The sequence below is a fragment of the Pantherophis guttatus genome, chromosome 3 (genome assembly GCF_059756535.1).
Source record: "Pantherophis guttatus breed Tessera chromosome 3, ASM5975653v1, whole genome shotgun sequence".
Lineage (NCBI taxonomy): Eukaryota > Metazoa > Chordata > Lepidosauria > Squamata > Colubridae > Pantherophis > Pantherophis guttatus.
Window position 1 is genome coordinate 185,055,586 of NC_142065.1, and position 16,057 is coordinate 185,071,642.

The 16,057-nt window shown below is 37.7% G+C and overlaps 2 protein-coding genes across 2 annotated transcripts in view; both read right to left on the bottom strand.

Annotated features, from left to right (window-relative positions):
- Positions 1 to 16,057, bottom strand: part of CNGB3 (cyclic nucleotide gated channel subunit beta 3) — an 85,453-nt gene that overhangs the window by 32,397 nt on the left and 36,999 nt on the right. The gene's annotated exons all lie outside the window — the stretch shown is intronic.
- On the bottom strand, positions 267 to 11,941 carry LOC148114937 (uncharacterized). Its single transcript, XM_087888849.1, has 3 exons — positions 11,907 to 11,941; positions 10,352 to 11,131; positions 267 to 513 (listed from the first exon to the last, which is right to left on the bottom strand). The coding sequence occupies exons 1-3, from the start codon at positions 11,939 to 11,941 to the stop codon at positions 267 to 269; spliced, it is 1,062 nt and encodes a 353-aa protein (XP_087744975.1).

A 16,057-nucleotide genomic window follows, 5' to 3' on the forward strand; every position in this document is an offset into this window, starting at 1 on the left:
AATATGAGTACATCCATGTATTTAGATAAGCTTAAAAGTATCTAGCAATAACGCAGAAGGTCCCTTATCTTGAGAATGAAATAATTTGATTATTAAAAGAGCAGACACTACATAAGTAAAATGTTAGAGATCTTGCCTACTCTCTATAGGAAACATATGCTCAAGTGAGACAGCATAGCCTCATCACTGCCAATAGATTTGTACCTTTGGCTATGCTGAAGAACCTATTTTTCTATACCATAAATTATGTGGACCATTCCTCATTCTTACATAGTTACCGGCAGCAGCCAAAATTCTTTCTCATTATTCAATGTGCAACCTTTCAGCTTTTCTTTTGCATCCAATAAGCCTAAACAGGCCAATTTAAACATTGTATGAAAAAAATAATTGGCCACTGATTCAAAGAAAGCACACTTGTCATCAACTGCATTCAAAAGTACCAGGATATCACTATTACATTTGTCTTTTCTTTCTGCTGGTATGCTAGGAACATAACTCATTAATTGTTTCTCACTGCCAGTTTATGAATCATAAACTGGAAAATTAAGACTGCAATTATATGTTTGCACATTTGGATGATTTTTTTAAAAGAAATATAAAGTGAATTGTACCTCTATTTTTTTATTCAATTCATCTTCAGAAATACAGTTTGAATCTTTTATGCTGCCCTAAAATCTGGCTCCACACATTCCATGGAAACAAAGTTATTAAAATACAATTAAAACAGTTACAACTATGTCCGGAAAAGGTCATATCTTTTAATTACTGATTCCAACATCAAATTATTTTTATTATTACAATGTTTTTATAACACATAAATGCAGTGTCATCCTTTATGTGTCTTGTTCATAGAAATGTTAATGCCAGTTGATGAAAAATGCTACTATGTTATCCTTATCCAAAGCCAAAGATGATGATGATGATGATTTATTTGATTTGTATGCCGCCCTATCTCCATAGGACTCAGGGCGGCTCACAACAATTAAAATCAAACCAGATAAAACATGTTAAAATACATATTAGACACATATTAAACATATTAAAATAATCCAAACCCCATCAGTCCAGGCTGGGCAATTTGAACAGCCATGTTTTTAATTCGCGGCAGAAGGTGCAAAGGTCAGGGGCCAACCGGAGCCTCAGGGAGTTGATTCCAAAGGGTGGGAGCCCCCACAGAGAAAGCTCTACTTCTCTCAAATATAATTCAGAACAGAACAGAATAAAATAACAGAGTTGGAAGGGACCTTGTAGGTCTTCTAGCCCAACCCCCTGCTCACACAGAAGACCTTACACCTTTTATAACAGGTGGTTGTCTTCTTAAAACCCTTCAGTGATGGAGCACCCACAACTTCTGAAGACAAGATGTTCCACTAGTTGATTGTTCTCACTATTAGAAAATGTGTCTGTCAGCATTCTGATGCTGCCATAAAAAGACGAGGCTTGACTTTTCACCTACTTATTTTCTCTGTAGATAATATCCCCTAGGAGATGGGATGGGAGGGGAGAACATTCCTGTGGGGTGAGGTCAGAAACTGGGGAGACTGACTTGGAAGATGGCCAATAAGAAGATGACAATTGGGGAACAGAAAGGGAAGGGTTTTGGGGTCAGAGGGTTAGTATCGGCTACGACGAAGTCGGGGCCAGATCTATCGTACTCAATAAATGGAATATTTCAGCAAAGATTAATTGTTTGGGAGTGCAATTTATTTGAGATGACATCTAAACCTGACGGTGTCCTTAGTTCTAGGTTGGATCTCTCCTTGATTAGTTTCCATAAAACTTCGATAAAACCAAGTTTTCATAAAACTTAGTTTCCAGTACTCTGATCATTATTATTCTCATTCACCAAAAAAAAAAAAAAAAGTCCAGTCACCACATCTCACTCTTACATACTTGATAAGGTTGCTGTGAGCATAAAATTAAAAGATGAATGTTATATGCATCATCTTGAGCTCCTAAAGGACAGGAGGGATAAAAATATATTAATGTGCGCATTGCTGGAGTAGGTAGAACTGTACTGAAATTTAAAGTGACATTAGAAATGCTGGTTTTTAGAAAGGTGCTTTGACCTGCCTTGCTAAGTATAGCAGCAATATAGTTAGAAAGAACTAACCTGAGTAAACATATAAGTCACTGCTCCACCATCACCCCACAGATAAAATGAGGTCAACTGCAGTGTAATTGAAGAATTGCAAATCTCAATATACACTCTAATTCATTTATTCTCTCTTTGGCATAACATCCTGACTGACTGACCACAAGGACTTTCACCTGCAGACCTGATACTCTCACAATTCTGATCAGCTAAAAGGATGCAGATAATAAATTCATTAGCTTTGCTTTGCTTATACTACCTACTGATAGTTCATAATGCTATTACCATAATGAAATGGAGACAATTTGCATGGCTTCTGTGTCTCTGGTGAGCTAATGTCTATATAGTGTAAACCACTGGTTCTCAAAATGTGGTCTGGGGACTGTTGGGAAATCTGTGAAGTCAACTATTTTTAAATGTTTCAATTTCAGTTTTAATTTCTAATACAGTAAATATCAGTAGATACAAGCCAAATAAACCAAAGCCTTTTTTGGATCCTCAATCATTTTTTAAAAATGTAAAGGGCTCCTGACGCCAAACAATTTAAAGACTGCTGTTATAAGCTATTCTGGAACTAGACAAGAGGATAATCTGCTTTCTTCAGCAATACCATCAGCAATCCTTACCTAAATTGTAAACTAATTATCCATTTACTCTATATTCCCTTTAATTCTCTGTGAACATGTATAAGATCTGTGCTAATTAGTCTTGTGCAGTGGTGAAATTTTTTTTACTACTGGTTCTGTAGGCGTGGTGTAGCTTGGTGGGCGTGACAGGGGAAGGATGCTGCAAAATCTCCATTCCCACCTGACTCCAGGGGAAGGATACTGAAAAATCCTCATTCCCAACCCACTCTGGGGCCAGCCAGAGGTGGTATTTGACGGTTCTCCGAACTGCTCAAAATTTCTGCTACCGGTTCTCCAGAACCTGCTAGATTTCACCCCTGGTCTTGTGGTTCTTGTCTAGTCCTGGGTAGGAGTCCAGTGATCATTGTATTTTTGCTAACTTACTAGAGAAACTAGTTTGGACCTATCTAATTGCATTGACTTATTTCTTAAGGTGAGTTTTTGTCACCACAAATTTATGTAATGAACAGGTTAGGAAGCTTGGGTATTGTGTGTGTGTGAGATTGCTTTACAGAAAGACATCCCTATAAAGACTTTTTTCAGTACTGTCTGAAGTTGTAAATGGAATGCTTCAATGAGGGGAAGAGATGCTACTTAGCAAACAGACAAAAGAGACAGAAATTCCCAGTGGCTTAATGGTCAGAGAAATAAACTTAGGGAGGACCTGCCCCAATGAATCAAGCAATTAAAAGAAACGGTAGGAAGTTTATACTTTCACTCTTGCAATATTCTGTTAATGTAGCCTTACAATAAAGTAGTTTTAATTCATCTAGTCATGTCTGGTTTACCTGGGAGACCTGAAAGAAGACTCCTCTCTAACCAGCCTCCCTTTCTAAGACCTGATTGAAGATGTCTGGAGAACAATCCCAGCTGGTAATTCTGCAGTGTTAGATTGCTGAACAGGGTCTTATGAACTGCTCTGGTGCTCCTGTAGTTAGGCTAGTCAGAAACCCCCTAACTAAGTGTAAGAGAGTAATGGGTGGCTTCAGGAAGCTCAACCCAGGAAAAAAGGATCATGTCTCAATTGCTGGAAGTGCAGTGCCTTTTTGAAAACCTTTGCAGAAGTAACTTGTATCTGTGGAAGCATCCTGACCCTCTCAGAATGCAGTTTATTAACTGCCCTGAAAACTCTGCATCCTATTAAACTGGTTAGTGCAAGATATCCTCTTGCAAAACACGTCCAGGTGAGCACTTGGCGAGATCAGTGTGAAAGGCTTACATAGAGTTTTGTCAAATATTCTGGAAACGAACACTCACTTCCTCACCCACTAACATAACTAGATTAGCTAGCCCTTCAAAACAGCCAAGGGGTGCTGCTTCATTATTCAATTTTAATACTGCCCTGATACTTGATAATTCACTTCAGATGAGGTAAGGCACAGCCCTTCAATAGAAATGAATTCTTTTCCTGAATAACTGATTTTTGATTTATGACATGAATTTCACTTGCCTAAAATACATTAAATTGTGCTGAGCCTGCAGTAAAACTGTACAGTCTCCTGACCTTCATTCACTTCTCACATGAAAAGAAATCTGCTGGGACATAAGTGAAGTACTGCTAAAAGCAGCTGCAAAAGAGAGTCTGCATTTAATTTAAATATTTCTAACATATTCGCTTAAAACAAAAATGGTTCATGAACATGAGAGATTGTCTCTAATTGGTATAAGTTACCAAATACTTAGAGCTTTAAAACAATCTTGAAGGCCTACAAACCTAAACACAAAAAGGAATAATCAAAAATGTTGCTCTATCTTTGGACATTTAAAAAGAAAAATAGGAAAAAAAAATTCATCATAATAGATGACACAAAACCCTCATGTCTGTTAAAACTATTTCTATAAAATCATTGTCCTATTGTTTGCTTACTTTTTCCACATGTTGCTGGTAAAGAGGTTTGTTTATTTCTACTTCCCCAGGTTCTTCTCTAAAGAAGGAGGTTGCCCATAACAACCAAGGTGAATAATATACAGCATGCTTGTGAGAGGAAAGTATAAACTATTTATTCGTATTCTCCTTTTTATACAGATTAGGGGATGTTGTTGTTGTTAGCTGCAAAGTCGTGTCCAACCTATTGCGACCCCATGGACTGTGTTCCTCCAGTCTTCCTGTCCTATAACATCCTCTGGAGTCCAGCTGACGCCTACTGCTTCAGGGACTCCATCCAGCCACCTCATCTCTGTCGTCCCCTTCTTCTTTTGCCCTCAATCTTTCCCAGCATTAGGCACTTCTCCAGTGAGTCCTTCCTTCTCATTAGGTGGCCAAAATATTTGAGTTTCATCTTCAGGATCTGGCCTTCTAAAGAGCAGTCAGGGTTGAGCTCCTCTAGGACTGACCAGTTTGATTGCTTTGCAGTCCAAGGGAGTCACAGGAGTCTTCTCCAGCACCATAGTTCAAAGGCCTCAATTCTTTGGCGCTCAGTAAGATTAGGGGATGCAATGCTCAATATTTAAAGACTCTGAGCTTGTCAGCTGGAACCCAAATTTGGGACCCGAGTGCCACATGACAAGGTGAGCTCCCATTACTTGCCCCAACTCCTGTCCACCTAGCAGTTCAAAAGCATGCAAATGTGAGTAGATAGATACCACTTCAGTGGGAACATAACAGCATTCTGTGTGCCTTAGCGTATAGTCATGCTAACTGCATGCTGGCTCTCTCAGCTAAGAAATGGAGATGTGCACCACTCACACATCAGGTATGAGTGGACAGGGGAAACCTTTACCTGTTTTTTTTATATATAGATAAGAATAGATATAAACACTTGTAGAACTTCTGAGACAATTCTTTTTATAATCATCTGTTGGTAGCATCAAAAAGCATTTAATAAGATTCTGTAATCTAATAATGCCATTTCCAAGAATCATGCATTTTCATTAATATTTGGATGAATTCCATTCAGAGAAATTTCCTACAATGTGTTGTGGCCCGCCAGCGGCCTGCGTGGATCGTGGCTGATCCTGACGACGAGGAGGCTGGTGTGGGGTCGCGCCAGCAGCTGGCGCAGCCGGCGCTCGCGTCGGACAGCAAGGAGGCTGAAGAGGATGTGGTGCCAGAGGTAGAGACTCAGCCAGGGCCTTCAGAACCTCCAGAGGCTCCCTCAAGTGGAGAGAGCGAAGTGGAGGAGCCTCTCCTCAATGCTCGAGCACGCAGGGTTGCCAAAAGGCAGGAGTGGCTATTCAGGAGGAGGAGGTCTCCTCAAGAGTAAGGTTTGAGGATAATTGGCCACTCCCTTAGCCTATTTAAGTCGTGCACAGTTAATAATGTCTTGCTGGAAACAACATGTTATTACAGAGCATTTTGGAGAGTGTCTTATCGTATCTTGCTTTCTGGGCTGGTTGCCAACCTTTGCCAGACTTTGCTTATTCTTGGTATGTTATAACTTTGATAAGGACCATTGGTGTGTGTCACAATCCTTGGGAATCTGGAGCTCGGGCAGAACACAATGTTAATTAAAATCTTTCTTATAAAAAAATGGTGAATTTGTTGCTCCCTGATCAGGTTTGCTAGTAAATTGGTTTCCACCATCTTTTGGTTTCCAACAACTGTTCTAACATCCACTACTAATCAGTAAATCTTGGAGTGTTCAAAAATAAAATAAGAGAAAAATTAAAGACAAATATGACCAAAATTCCAGAAGAACATGAAATATTGCAAGTTGTCATACTTGCCCCAAATCTCACAAGATTTCAAATGAGGCCATCACAACACATGACATGTGATCATCCTACAACAATTCAATGTTCCCTGAAATTATTATTTAAATTATTGAATTTTGATTTCCATGGACACCGTATGGAGCACATATACTACAATACCCACAAGTGCTGAATTTTCAATTCCTTTTGTATAATATTCCTTAAAAACTTTCAGGACAAAATAATAAAAGAAAAGGTTAAATAAAATTTATGGGAAAGGGTTGACATTACTCTCTCTTCATTCCTTCTTGAGAAGTCCATAAAAAAATAGCATGAAAAGGGATTGAATTCTTCATCCTATGTATCTAAATGCCCCCATTTTAATTGGAGATACTATTTTATTAGTAACTGGCTTGAGTAAATTTATTTTCAGAGTTATTACTGAAAAAGGGTCTCTATCTATACAAGTATTTTCTTCATCCTGCTCCATTCCTCCTCCATCTTTTCTGAGGAAGAGGCCTATCCAGATACAACTACATTTGATTCCAGGAGTTTTCAATCCTATTTGATTTCAGTCTTTAGGACAGCAGCCTTACATAGGTGTCAAATTCACCACATCACATTGCTGGTGATGTTTCCCGATGTTTTTCCCATTCGCAGGTCTGGGTGGGTGTGGCCTGAATGTGACACATCCGGCTCGCGGGCTATCAGTTTGACACCCCTGCTCTAATGGAAGATTCTCATGGTACTTTTTTTGTTTTATTTCCAAGTTACATTTCTCTATACAGTACCTGAAAGTTCCCTTCAACCATGATCTAGAGAAGTCACCAGCTTAGCTTCTTGCCATTTTGTGGAAGGAAGCATGAAATTTAAAATAAGTCTAAAATAAGATTAATGCAATGTAATTATAAAATCTTCCTTAAAATTTGCCTTATCCACATAACAGAGTTTCTCCTATTTTAATCACCAACCTGTTATCTGTTGCCCTCAACTCCCTCCCCAAATATTAAATGCAGAAAAGAAAAGGGTAATAATTCTTTAACATAGATTCACAAAAACAATTGAGTTTTGAAAAATAAAATTTGCACAATAAAAGGGGTGCTAGCAAATCTTTGCCATATTATGCTTGACTAGAACCATGTGCTCATTTTTCCCATTTTTCTTTCGTACCATCACAATTTTAATACAGCCACTTAAAACTTGTTTCATGCTCCAACAGATAAACTGAATTTAGATGGATGCAATGTTCAGTTTATTAGGTGATTCTCTTAGGGATTCCTCTTTGTTATAATTAATGAAGGCACAGTGATTAATAGCATAATTAATTGCTCATTTAATAGCTCTGATTATGTGCCTAAACAATGTCATAGTTATTCTTGAGTGAGACTAAATTATGGGCAGGCTAATGCAAACTATCCATCACATTAAAGCTTCATAACAAAAGGCATCGTCTAATGCAGGCCTACACAATTTATGATCCTTCACTGCGGCCTGTGCCTAACCCCACTGTATAATCCATAGGGGAAAACATATCAATGCAAATTTTAGATTGCCATCTTATCTGTTCTGACCCTGAAACTTGGACTCGGTAAATACTGGAAATAGCTATCTCATTTTAAAAAATAATTGTTCCTTTGAAAGTTATTTGTCTTTACCTTTATTTATTTATTTTTCTATGCTGATTAATCCATAGTAGGTTACATCCCTGCTGATTCAATCTTTTATTCCTCTAATTGATTTTCACATTAATATGTGATTTGCATAGTAATCTGCTTTTGCACATCTTGTTTACCTTTTTGAACTTATTTCTTGTAAGGAGAAAATATTTTTTTTTATCCCACTCACAAAATGCATATGTATTATTTGCTACATGCATTTCACAAAAGGAGTTGCAATCCACAAAGTTCATGCCTCAATAAGTTAAAAGTGATTGCTTTAAGATTATCCAAGATGCTTCATTCATGATCTGTTAGCTTTAATCATAATAATAAGTCATAATCATAAGTTTATTTGTCAAGCATATATAAAATAACAGGTAAAAGTATAAACATAATTTGAATACATGAAAAGAGTAAGTAAAAAGGAATATTAGGACAGGGACGGTAGGCACGCTGGTGCACTTATGCACGCCCCTTACAGACCTCTTAGGAATGGGGTGAGGTCAACAGTAGACAGTTTACGGTTAAAGTTTTGGGGGTTTGGAGAAGAAACTACAGTGTCAGGTAGTGCATTCCAGGCATTGACCACTCTATTACTGAAGTCATATTTTCTGCAATCGAGTTTGGAGCAGTTTACCTTGAGTTTGTATCTATTATTTGCTCGTGTATTGTTGTGGTTGAAGCTGAAGTAGTCATTGACAGGAAGTACATTGTGGCAGATAATTTTATGTATTATGCTTAGGTCAGACTGAAGTCAGCGTAGTTCTAAGTTGTCTAAGCCCAAAATTTGAAGTCTGGTGGCATAAGGTATTTTATTGCGGTTAGAGGAATGGAGCACTCTTCTCGTAAAATATCTTTGGACTCTCTTGATTGTATTTATGTCCGATATGCAGTGGGGGTTCCAGACAGATGAGCTGTATTCAAGATTGGTCTAGCAAATGTTTTGTATGCTCTAGTTAGTAGTACAACATTACCAGAAAAGAAGCTACGCAAGATTAGGTTAACAACTCTTAATGCCTTTTTGGCAATGTTGTTACAGTGGGCTCAGGCACTTAGATCATTAGAAATGAGTACTCCAAGGTCCTTGACAGAGTGAGGGTCATCTACAAGGTCATGTCCATCTAATTTGTAATTTATGTTTTGATTTTTTTTGCCAATATGCAAGAGAGTATTTGTTGGTTGATATTTGAAGTTGCCACTTGTTAGACCAATCTGACACATAGTTAAAGTCTTTTTGAAGGGTAGTTGCATTGTTGGTGGTGTTGAATACTTTAACATCATCAGCGAAGAGAACACAGTTGCTTTTAATATGATCACAAAGGTCATTTATGTAAAGTATGAAGAGTGTTGGACCTAAGACACTGCCTTGGAGAACACCGCTATTAACATGTACAGGATTTGATAGAGCGCTTCCTATTTTGACCAGTTGTTGTCTGTTTGACAGGAAGGTAGCTATCCATTTATGTAGGAGTCCAGAAATGCCATAGGATTTTAGTTTTAGGAATAATTTGTCATGTACCACTGAATCAAAAGCTTTACAGAAGTCTATGTAAACTGCGTCTATTGCTTTGCCCTGATTGAGAGGTGTAGTCCATATGTTTTTGCAATGTAGTAGTTGTAGATTACAAGATAATTTTTTTCTGAAAGCGAATTGTTTGTTAGAAAGTAGGTTGTTTGTCTTTAGGTATAGGGTAATAGATTGGTTAATGATTGATTCCATGACTTTGCAGATGACGCAACATAAAGAGATTGGTCTGTAATTTTCAACTAGGCTAGGGTCTCCCTTTTTGAAGATAGGGATGACCCTGGCTTGTGACCATTGGTAGGGCAAGGTGCTGGTACTGAAAGATTTTTCAAAAATTATGCTTAGAGGTTCTGCAATTGCAATGGAAAGCTTTTTTAAGAAGTATGCACATAGTTCATCAGGTCCAATAGATAGAGATGGTTTTAGATTGCGTAGTGCCTTTTCAACATTATCTTCTGTAAAATCAATATGTATAAGATCACTGTAATCATTGTAATTGTCTGTATTACGACTCGGAAATATTGGGTATGTGTTGTTGCTGTTTACAAAGACTGAGCTGAAGAACGTGTTAAAGAGATTGGCTTCAATGGTTTCGTCAATACAATCTTCATTGTTTGGTCCTTTTAGGGGTGGGATGGATCTCAAGTCTTTAAGTTTGATGTTTGCAAAATTATAGAAGGCACGGGTGGATTTTGTGCATAGAAGGTTTTCTTCTTGCTTGATGTGATAATTGGTACATTCAGTCTTTATTTGTTGGCATAAGTTTTTGTAGTGGTTTTTGAAGTTAGCTGCATAGTTAGTTTTGTTTTTTCGCCAAAGAGATTTTTTTCTGGATTGTAGTTTCCTTATTGTTATTGGTAGTTTATTTTTTCTGGTTTTGGGGGATATTAGTGGTACATAAAGTTTAATGATTCTTTTGATTTCGCGCAAGAAAATTTTGTAATGGTCGTCAGCAGTATTACAGCCAGTGAATAGAATTTGCCAATTAAGAGATGAGAGTTCATTGTTTATGAGATCATAATTGGCTTTTTTAAAGTTATAACTGGGAATCCCATCATTATGATGATTTTTGTGAGGGCATAAGTTGAGACAAAAGTCAATCATGCTGTGGTTGCTGTTAGAAAATGGTTCTTTTATTTGTATTCCATAAATTGAGTTTAAACTGTTGCAGAAGATGAGATCAAGGCAGTTGTTGAGTCTAGTGTTGTTAGTTACTAGTTGATCAAGTCCCAGATTAGTTACAGTATTGTACAGGGTTGCATGTATAGGTTCAGTTGTACATTCATTTAGGGTCCAATTAATAAGTGGTAAATTAAGGTCACCAAGAAAGCTTATTGGGTGTGGGCAGGAGGCTGCCCAGGTTAGTAGTGAAGTTAACTTGTTTGCATGTTTAATGTCGTAATCTGGGGCTCTGTAACAAAGTAAGAATTGAAGTGTGGTATTTAAGGACAGGTCGCAGACGATGGTCTCAGGAAGAGCAAGTTCACATGTAACTTGAATATTTTTTAGATGTAGGGACTTTTTGTAGAAGATAACAATACCACCTCCTCTACGGATTTCACGATCTGACCGGTATACATGATAGTCTCTAACTCTGGTAATAGAGTCAGGGAGGGATGTATTCAGCCAAGTTTCACAGACAAATATAATGTCGAATATAGCCGTATTTAGTAAGAGGAGGAATTCAGGTATTTTATTTACAAGGCTTCTTGCATTAAGTAGCTTGCATTTAAGGTCGGTAGTAGTTGTTATAGAGGAAATTTGGGGTGTGCGTGCCTAGTTTTGGATGATTGGGAGTTGGATGGAGGAGGATTGGGTGTTAGGATGTGGGTTGTGGGACTTTCTTTTGATACAGTTGGCATGGTAGTCGATGTATAAGTCAGTATGTCCTTGTTCTTGACGTCTTTTAAATTCTGATCGGAGTTCACGGGAGTGGATTCTTTGCAATATGGATAAGTCTGGACATGAGCAAAGTTTGTTATGGCTGATGTTGGTTTTGGCAATTGAATTTATTGTATGTATGAATATGCGTTTGATGGACTCATTTTTGCAAATAACTCTGCAAAATTGTGGAGCTACCGAGCCATCATTGTATTTGAACAGTGGGCCATCTCTTGAAATTTTGATGATGTCATGAGTTAAGTCATTAAGTCATCTGTTAAGTGAATTGTCAGTCTGTGTTATCATGTTCTGACAGGCTGTTGTTCCTATCCTTTCTATAAATTGTCTGGTTGCCTAGTTCAAGAGCACATCATCAGCTCTTGATCAAAGCATTATCTTTGAGAGGATCCTTGAGAGGAAAAGAAATCAATGGCCCTAATTTAGTTACTCCAGCCCTTAAGCTGTAAGAAGAGCCATCAAGCCCTCACACAACTCTTGAACTCTGAACATCTGTTCCTGTCATTCTGACTTTTGGACCTACACCCAATCTCTTGCTTGACAATCAGATCAGCTCATATAATTTCCTGTTGCCAAAATATAGGGCTGTTCCAGATAATGTCTAAGCCTTTCTCCTGCTATCAGAAGACTATTGCCTCAAATATCAAGGCATGCCTTAACACTCTGGCTAGCTATCTCTGATTACCCTCAAGAATTTTATGACATGGCAATAAAGACTTTTAACTTTAACACTCTTTTTGCACTGTTTGGCATGGAGCAGGCTCTGATGGGCAATTTGACTGAGACCTTTGGAAGTGGGAGTGGCCTGAGACAGGATTGCTCCTGAGCTGCCTCTCCCCATGTGCTAATAGTCATGGCCCACAGTCTGGGGAATTTTGGAAGATAAAGCATTTTAAAAAGGTGCTAAACACATGTGCAAAACACAGCCAAACACATGTGCGAGTCTATATTAAGGCCTAATTGTGGAAATAAGTGTAGTAAAACATAATTATTTATCTGCTGTTAATGGTGTCTGCAGGGTGATTTATGACCCTGAATTTTAATCCTTATTTGATTTATGCTGTTTTTTCCCAATGTGGAGTTTAATGCAGTTTTTCTTTTATTACTGGTTGATTGGTTTTCTTTTGCTTTTAAAATGTATTCATTAGTTCATTGAGTATTACCTAAACTTACTTTGGTGACCGAGGCAGCTTATAACAGAATAAGAGTTGGAAGAGACCTTGGAGATCTTCTAGTCCAACCCCTGCTCAGACAGGAAACCCTATACTATTTCAGACAAATTGTTGTCCAAGCTCTTCTTAAAAAATCTCAGTGATGGAGCATCCACAACTTCTGGAGGCAAGTCTTTCCACTGATTAATTGTTCTAACTGTCAGGAAATTTCTCCTTAGTTCTAGGTTGCTTCTCTCCTTGATTAGTTTCCATCCCTTGCTTCTTGTCCTACCTTCAGGTGTTTTGGAGAATGGGTTGACTCCTCTTCTTTGGGGCAACCTCATTTTTAGATATTGGAACACTGCTATCATGTCACCTCTAGTCCTTCTTTTCATTAAGCTAGGGATACCCAATTCTAGCAACCAATCTTTATATGTTTTAGCCTCCAGTCCCTTAATCATCTTTGTTGCTCTTCTCTACACTCTTTCAAGAATTCCAACATTTTGTTTACATTGTGTGACCAAACCTGGATGCAGTATTCCAAGTGTGGTCTCTCTCTCTGTATATAAAAATTTTAATGAAAAAGAAATGCAATGTAGCTATTCCTGTTATTATAAATATAGACTTTTTGTGGGTTTATAAGTTATTTCTAAGTTGAAATGCATAGAATTTTGACTGCTAATTCCAATATAAAATGGTAGCTGTGTATGATAGATACTCAAAAATTATCAGTGCAAGTTTTGTAGCAAATTAACAAGTTTTTGTAACTGATTTAAAATGATGGCTTCAGGTTTTTCAACCAAGCAACCAACCAACCATCCAGCCAGTATACTATAAGTGAGCCCAGAATAACTCAAATGAATAATGCTAAATTGGGCCAGATAAGCCAAAGATTTTCACAGACAGATTCTGTTCCAATTTCCCATTTTTACATTTGGGAGATATCAACTATACCCTGCTATATGTGAACTTTTGAAGTTCGGATTAGCTTGAAAAAGTGATTTTCATTTGGCTCAGTTATACAGAAAATAATTCTGAAGCTTTAAGGAATATTCATCTTTAAGGAGTTTAATTCCCTAAGGACATTTTTCTTTTTTAAAAATCCTGAAAAAAGGCATATTGTATACATAATTTGGGACAGATAGCAGTGCTTGTATGAATTAATAGTAAGTGAAAAGGGGAGTAAGGTGACATGTAAAGTTTTTGTGCTTATTTCATAACTTTTTATGATATACTGTAAGGATTTAAATAGAAAAGAACATAGAAAAGAACATTGGTATTTAAAAGCTTTCGATTTGCGCCTCCTCTTTTAGTAACTTCTGTCCCTTGAATAAATATACAGTCCTAACACTTAGAATAAAAGGGAAGATGCCAGACTCTCTCATAATAATCCACACCTAGGAAGGTTCTTCCTTCCTGGGTTTAACACATCCTCAGGGCAACAATTCTAATACATCTAAACATACACCTCACAGTCAAAGCCTAGGGCAGGAACCTCAATCTGCATATCTAAACATCATAGCCCACTTGTCATAATATATATCTCTAGTAAGGTAAAGGTAAAGGTAAAGGTTCCCCTCGCATATATGTGCTAGTCGTTCCTGACCCTAGGGGGCGGTGTTCATCTCCGTTTCAAAGCTGAAGAGCCAGCGCTGTCCAAAGACCTCTCTGTGGTTATGTGGCTGGCATGACTAAACACCAGAGACGCACGGAACACTGTTACCTCTCCATCAAAGGTGGTCTCTATTTTTCTATTTGCATTTTTAACATGCTGCTAGGTTGGCAGAAGCTGGGACAAGTAACGGGAGCTCACTCCATTACACGGCACTAGGGATTCAAATCTCTGAACTGCCGACCTTTCTATTGACAAGCTCAGCATCTTAGCCACTGACCCACCGTCTCTAACGGTGCAGGCTACCTTCAACGATTGTGTGTGGTTGGCTGAATAAACTACTCTACTTCTAACAGCTGCCTCTTGTGTTTATTTGTAACCCAGCTCAGGAAATGGACCAAGAAAATTCTTCTAACAATTTAATCCTGTGACTAAATAGGTCAGGACATAAACCTAGCCAGTATGAACCTTTCAACCTGTTCCTGGCTGAGGTAGTAGGTGGAATTTTAAATGATCTCAACAATGTCTTGAGTTTCTTCTCCTGTGTTTTAGGTTTATGAATTTGGAAACAGATACCGATATTTTCTTTTACAGATTTCAATATTTTGTTTGGTAGTCTGCCACAAAACTAATGCCTCCAGTTGCAAGATAAGTATAATTTATTACAGAGAAGGCATTTCCTTAATGTTCCTTAAACTATTATGTGATTAGATTAATATTCCCTTTCCCTTCAGGAGCTCAAGGTGATCTATGTCTGCAAGGGACCACATGAACAAGTAATCATCTACACTTACAAAAATAAATACAGTAGAAAATAATGAAGACAAATGATTCAAACCATTATTCCACATCAGTAGTTTAATGTTAGTATCACAAGAGCTCATTTATGAAACAGAATTATTTTCCTGAATAATGATTTTAGTGGTATGTTTTATGTGTTATATTATTTCTGCAGGCGCTCTGCTTAATCAGCAAAGAGAGGGGGAATTGCAAATTAATAAATAAAGAAGTTAGTAGCAGACTGAATGCAGCTTATCATCAATTTCCTGCAAGTACCATCACCTACCCTCTATTGTACTCCAGGTTGCTTCCAGCGAGTGGCTGCTCATGGTTGCTTTTTCGTCATACACAGCTACATGAAACTTTCCTCCAAAACTGGTAGTTAGAAACATTTCCAGTACCAGAGAATGCATAAACATAATGATTACTTATCCACTTTCCTACCTGGAGCAGGAATAACTGATCATTTTATTTCTATGAACTAATGTGTAATCTCGCTATGGAGTTCTTGGTTGTTTGCTTGCATAAATTTCATTAGCTAAACAGGTAACATAATCAGTGTGAATGAGTGTGGGTTTGTTGCCTAAATGTTTCTCCTGCCAGTTTTGGTAGGTGTGTAGTTTTCTCCTTGGTGATGTCAGATCAGGTCTATGAATTTTTTTGTAAATTTTAAAATCATAGAACGATTTTTCCTAACATGGAATCCTTGAACTGAACGAATTATCTTTACAAGAGATTGATGCATTAACCGTATCCTTAACAAAACAGCACCAATCATTATCCAAAAGACTATTGAAGCTACGCAGCAAGTACAAACCTCTTTATGAAAGGACCCATTTTTTTTCTCCTCTTCACCCGAACACCGAAAGAACAGAACCATCCTCTGCTACCATTTGTCAGATATATATTGATGGTTGTGCTCATTTGGTTCTATGAGGAAGTTATTTGGTCAATACAGCTTCAGGTTCAAAAAGTTGTTTTATTATTTACAAAATATATACATGCATACAATAATGAACAAGGTGTCCTGTTGCACGTTTTACCCTAACTGTATGACTCAGATGTTGAAAGGAGAGAT

What these genes read in the sequence shown, in the direction of transcription:
- LOC148114937 (XM_087888849.1), bottom strand. Translation starts at nt 11,941, where the DNA reads ATGACAGGAACAGATGTTCAGAGTTCAAGAGTTGT. An exon ending in GTTCAGAGTTCAAGAGTTGT is followed by an intron (nt 11,132 to 11,906) that starts GTGAGGGCTTGA and finishes CTCTATTACCAG; the next exon opens with AGTTAGAGACTATCATGTAT. An exon ending in TCCAGAAAAAAATCTCTTTG is followed by an intron (nt 514 to 10,351) that starts GCGAAAAAACAA and finishes ATAAACTGGCAG; the next exon opens with TGAGAAACAATTAATGAGTT.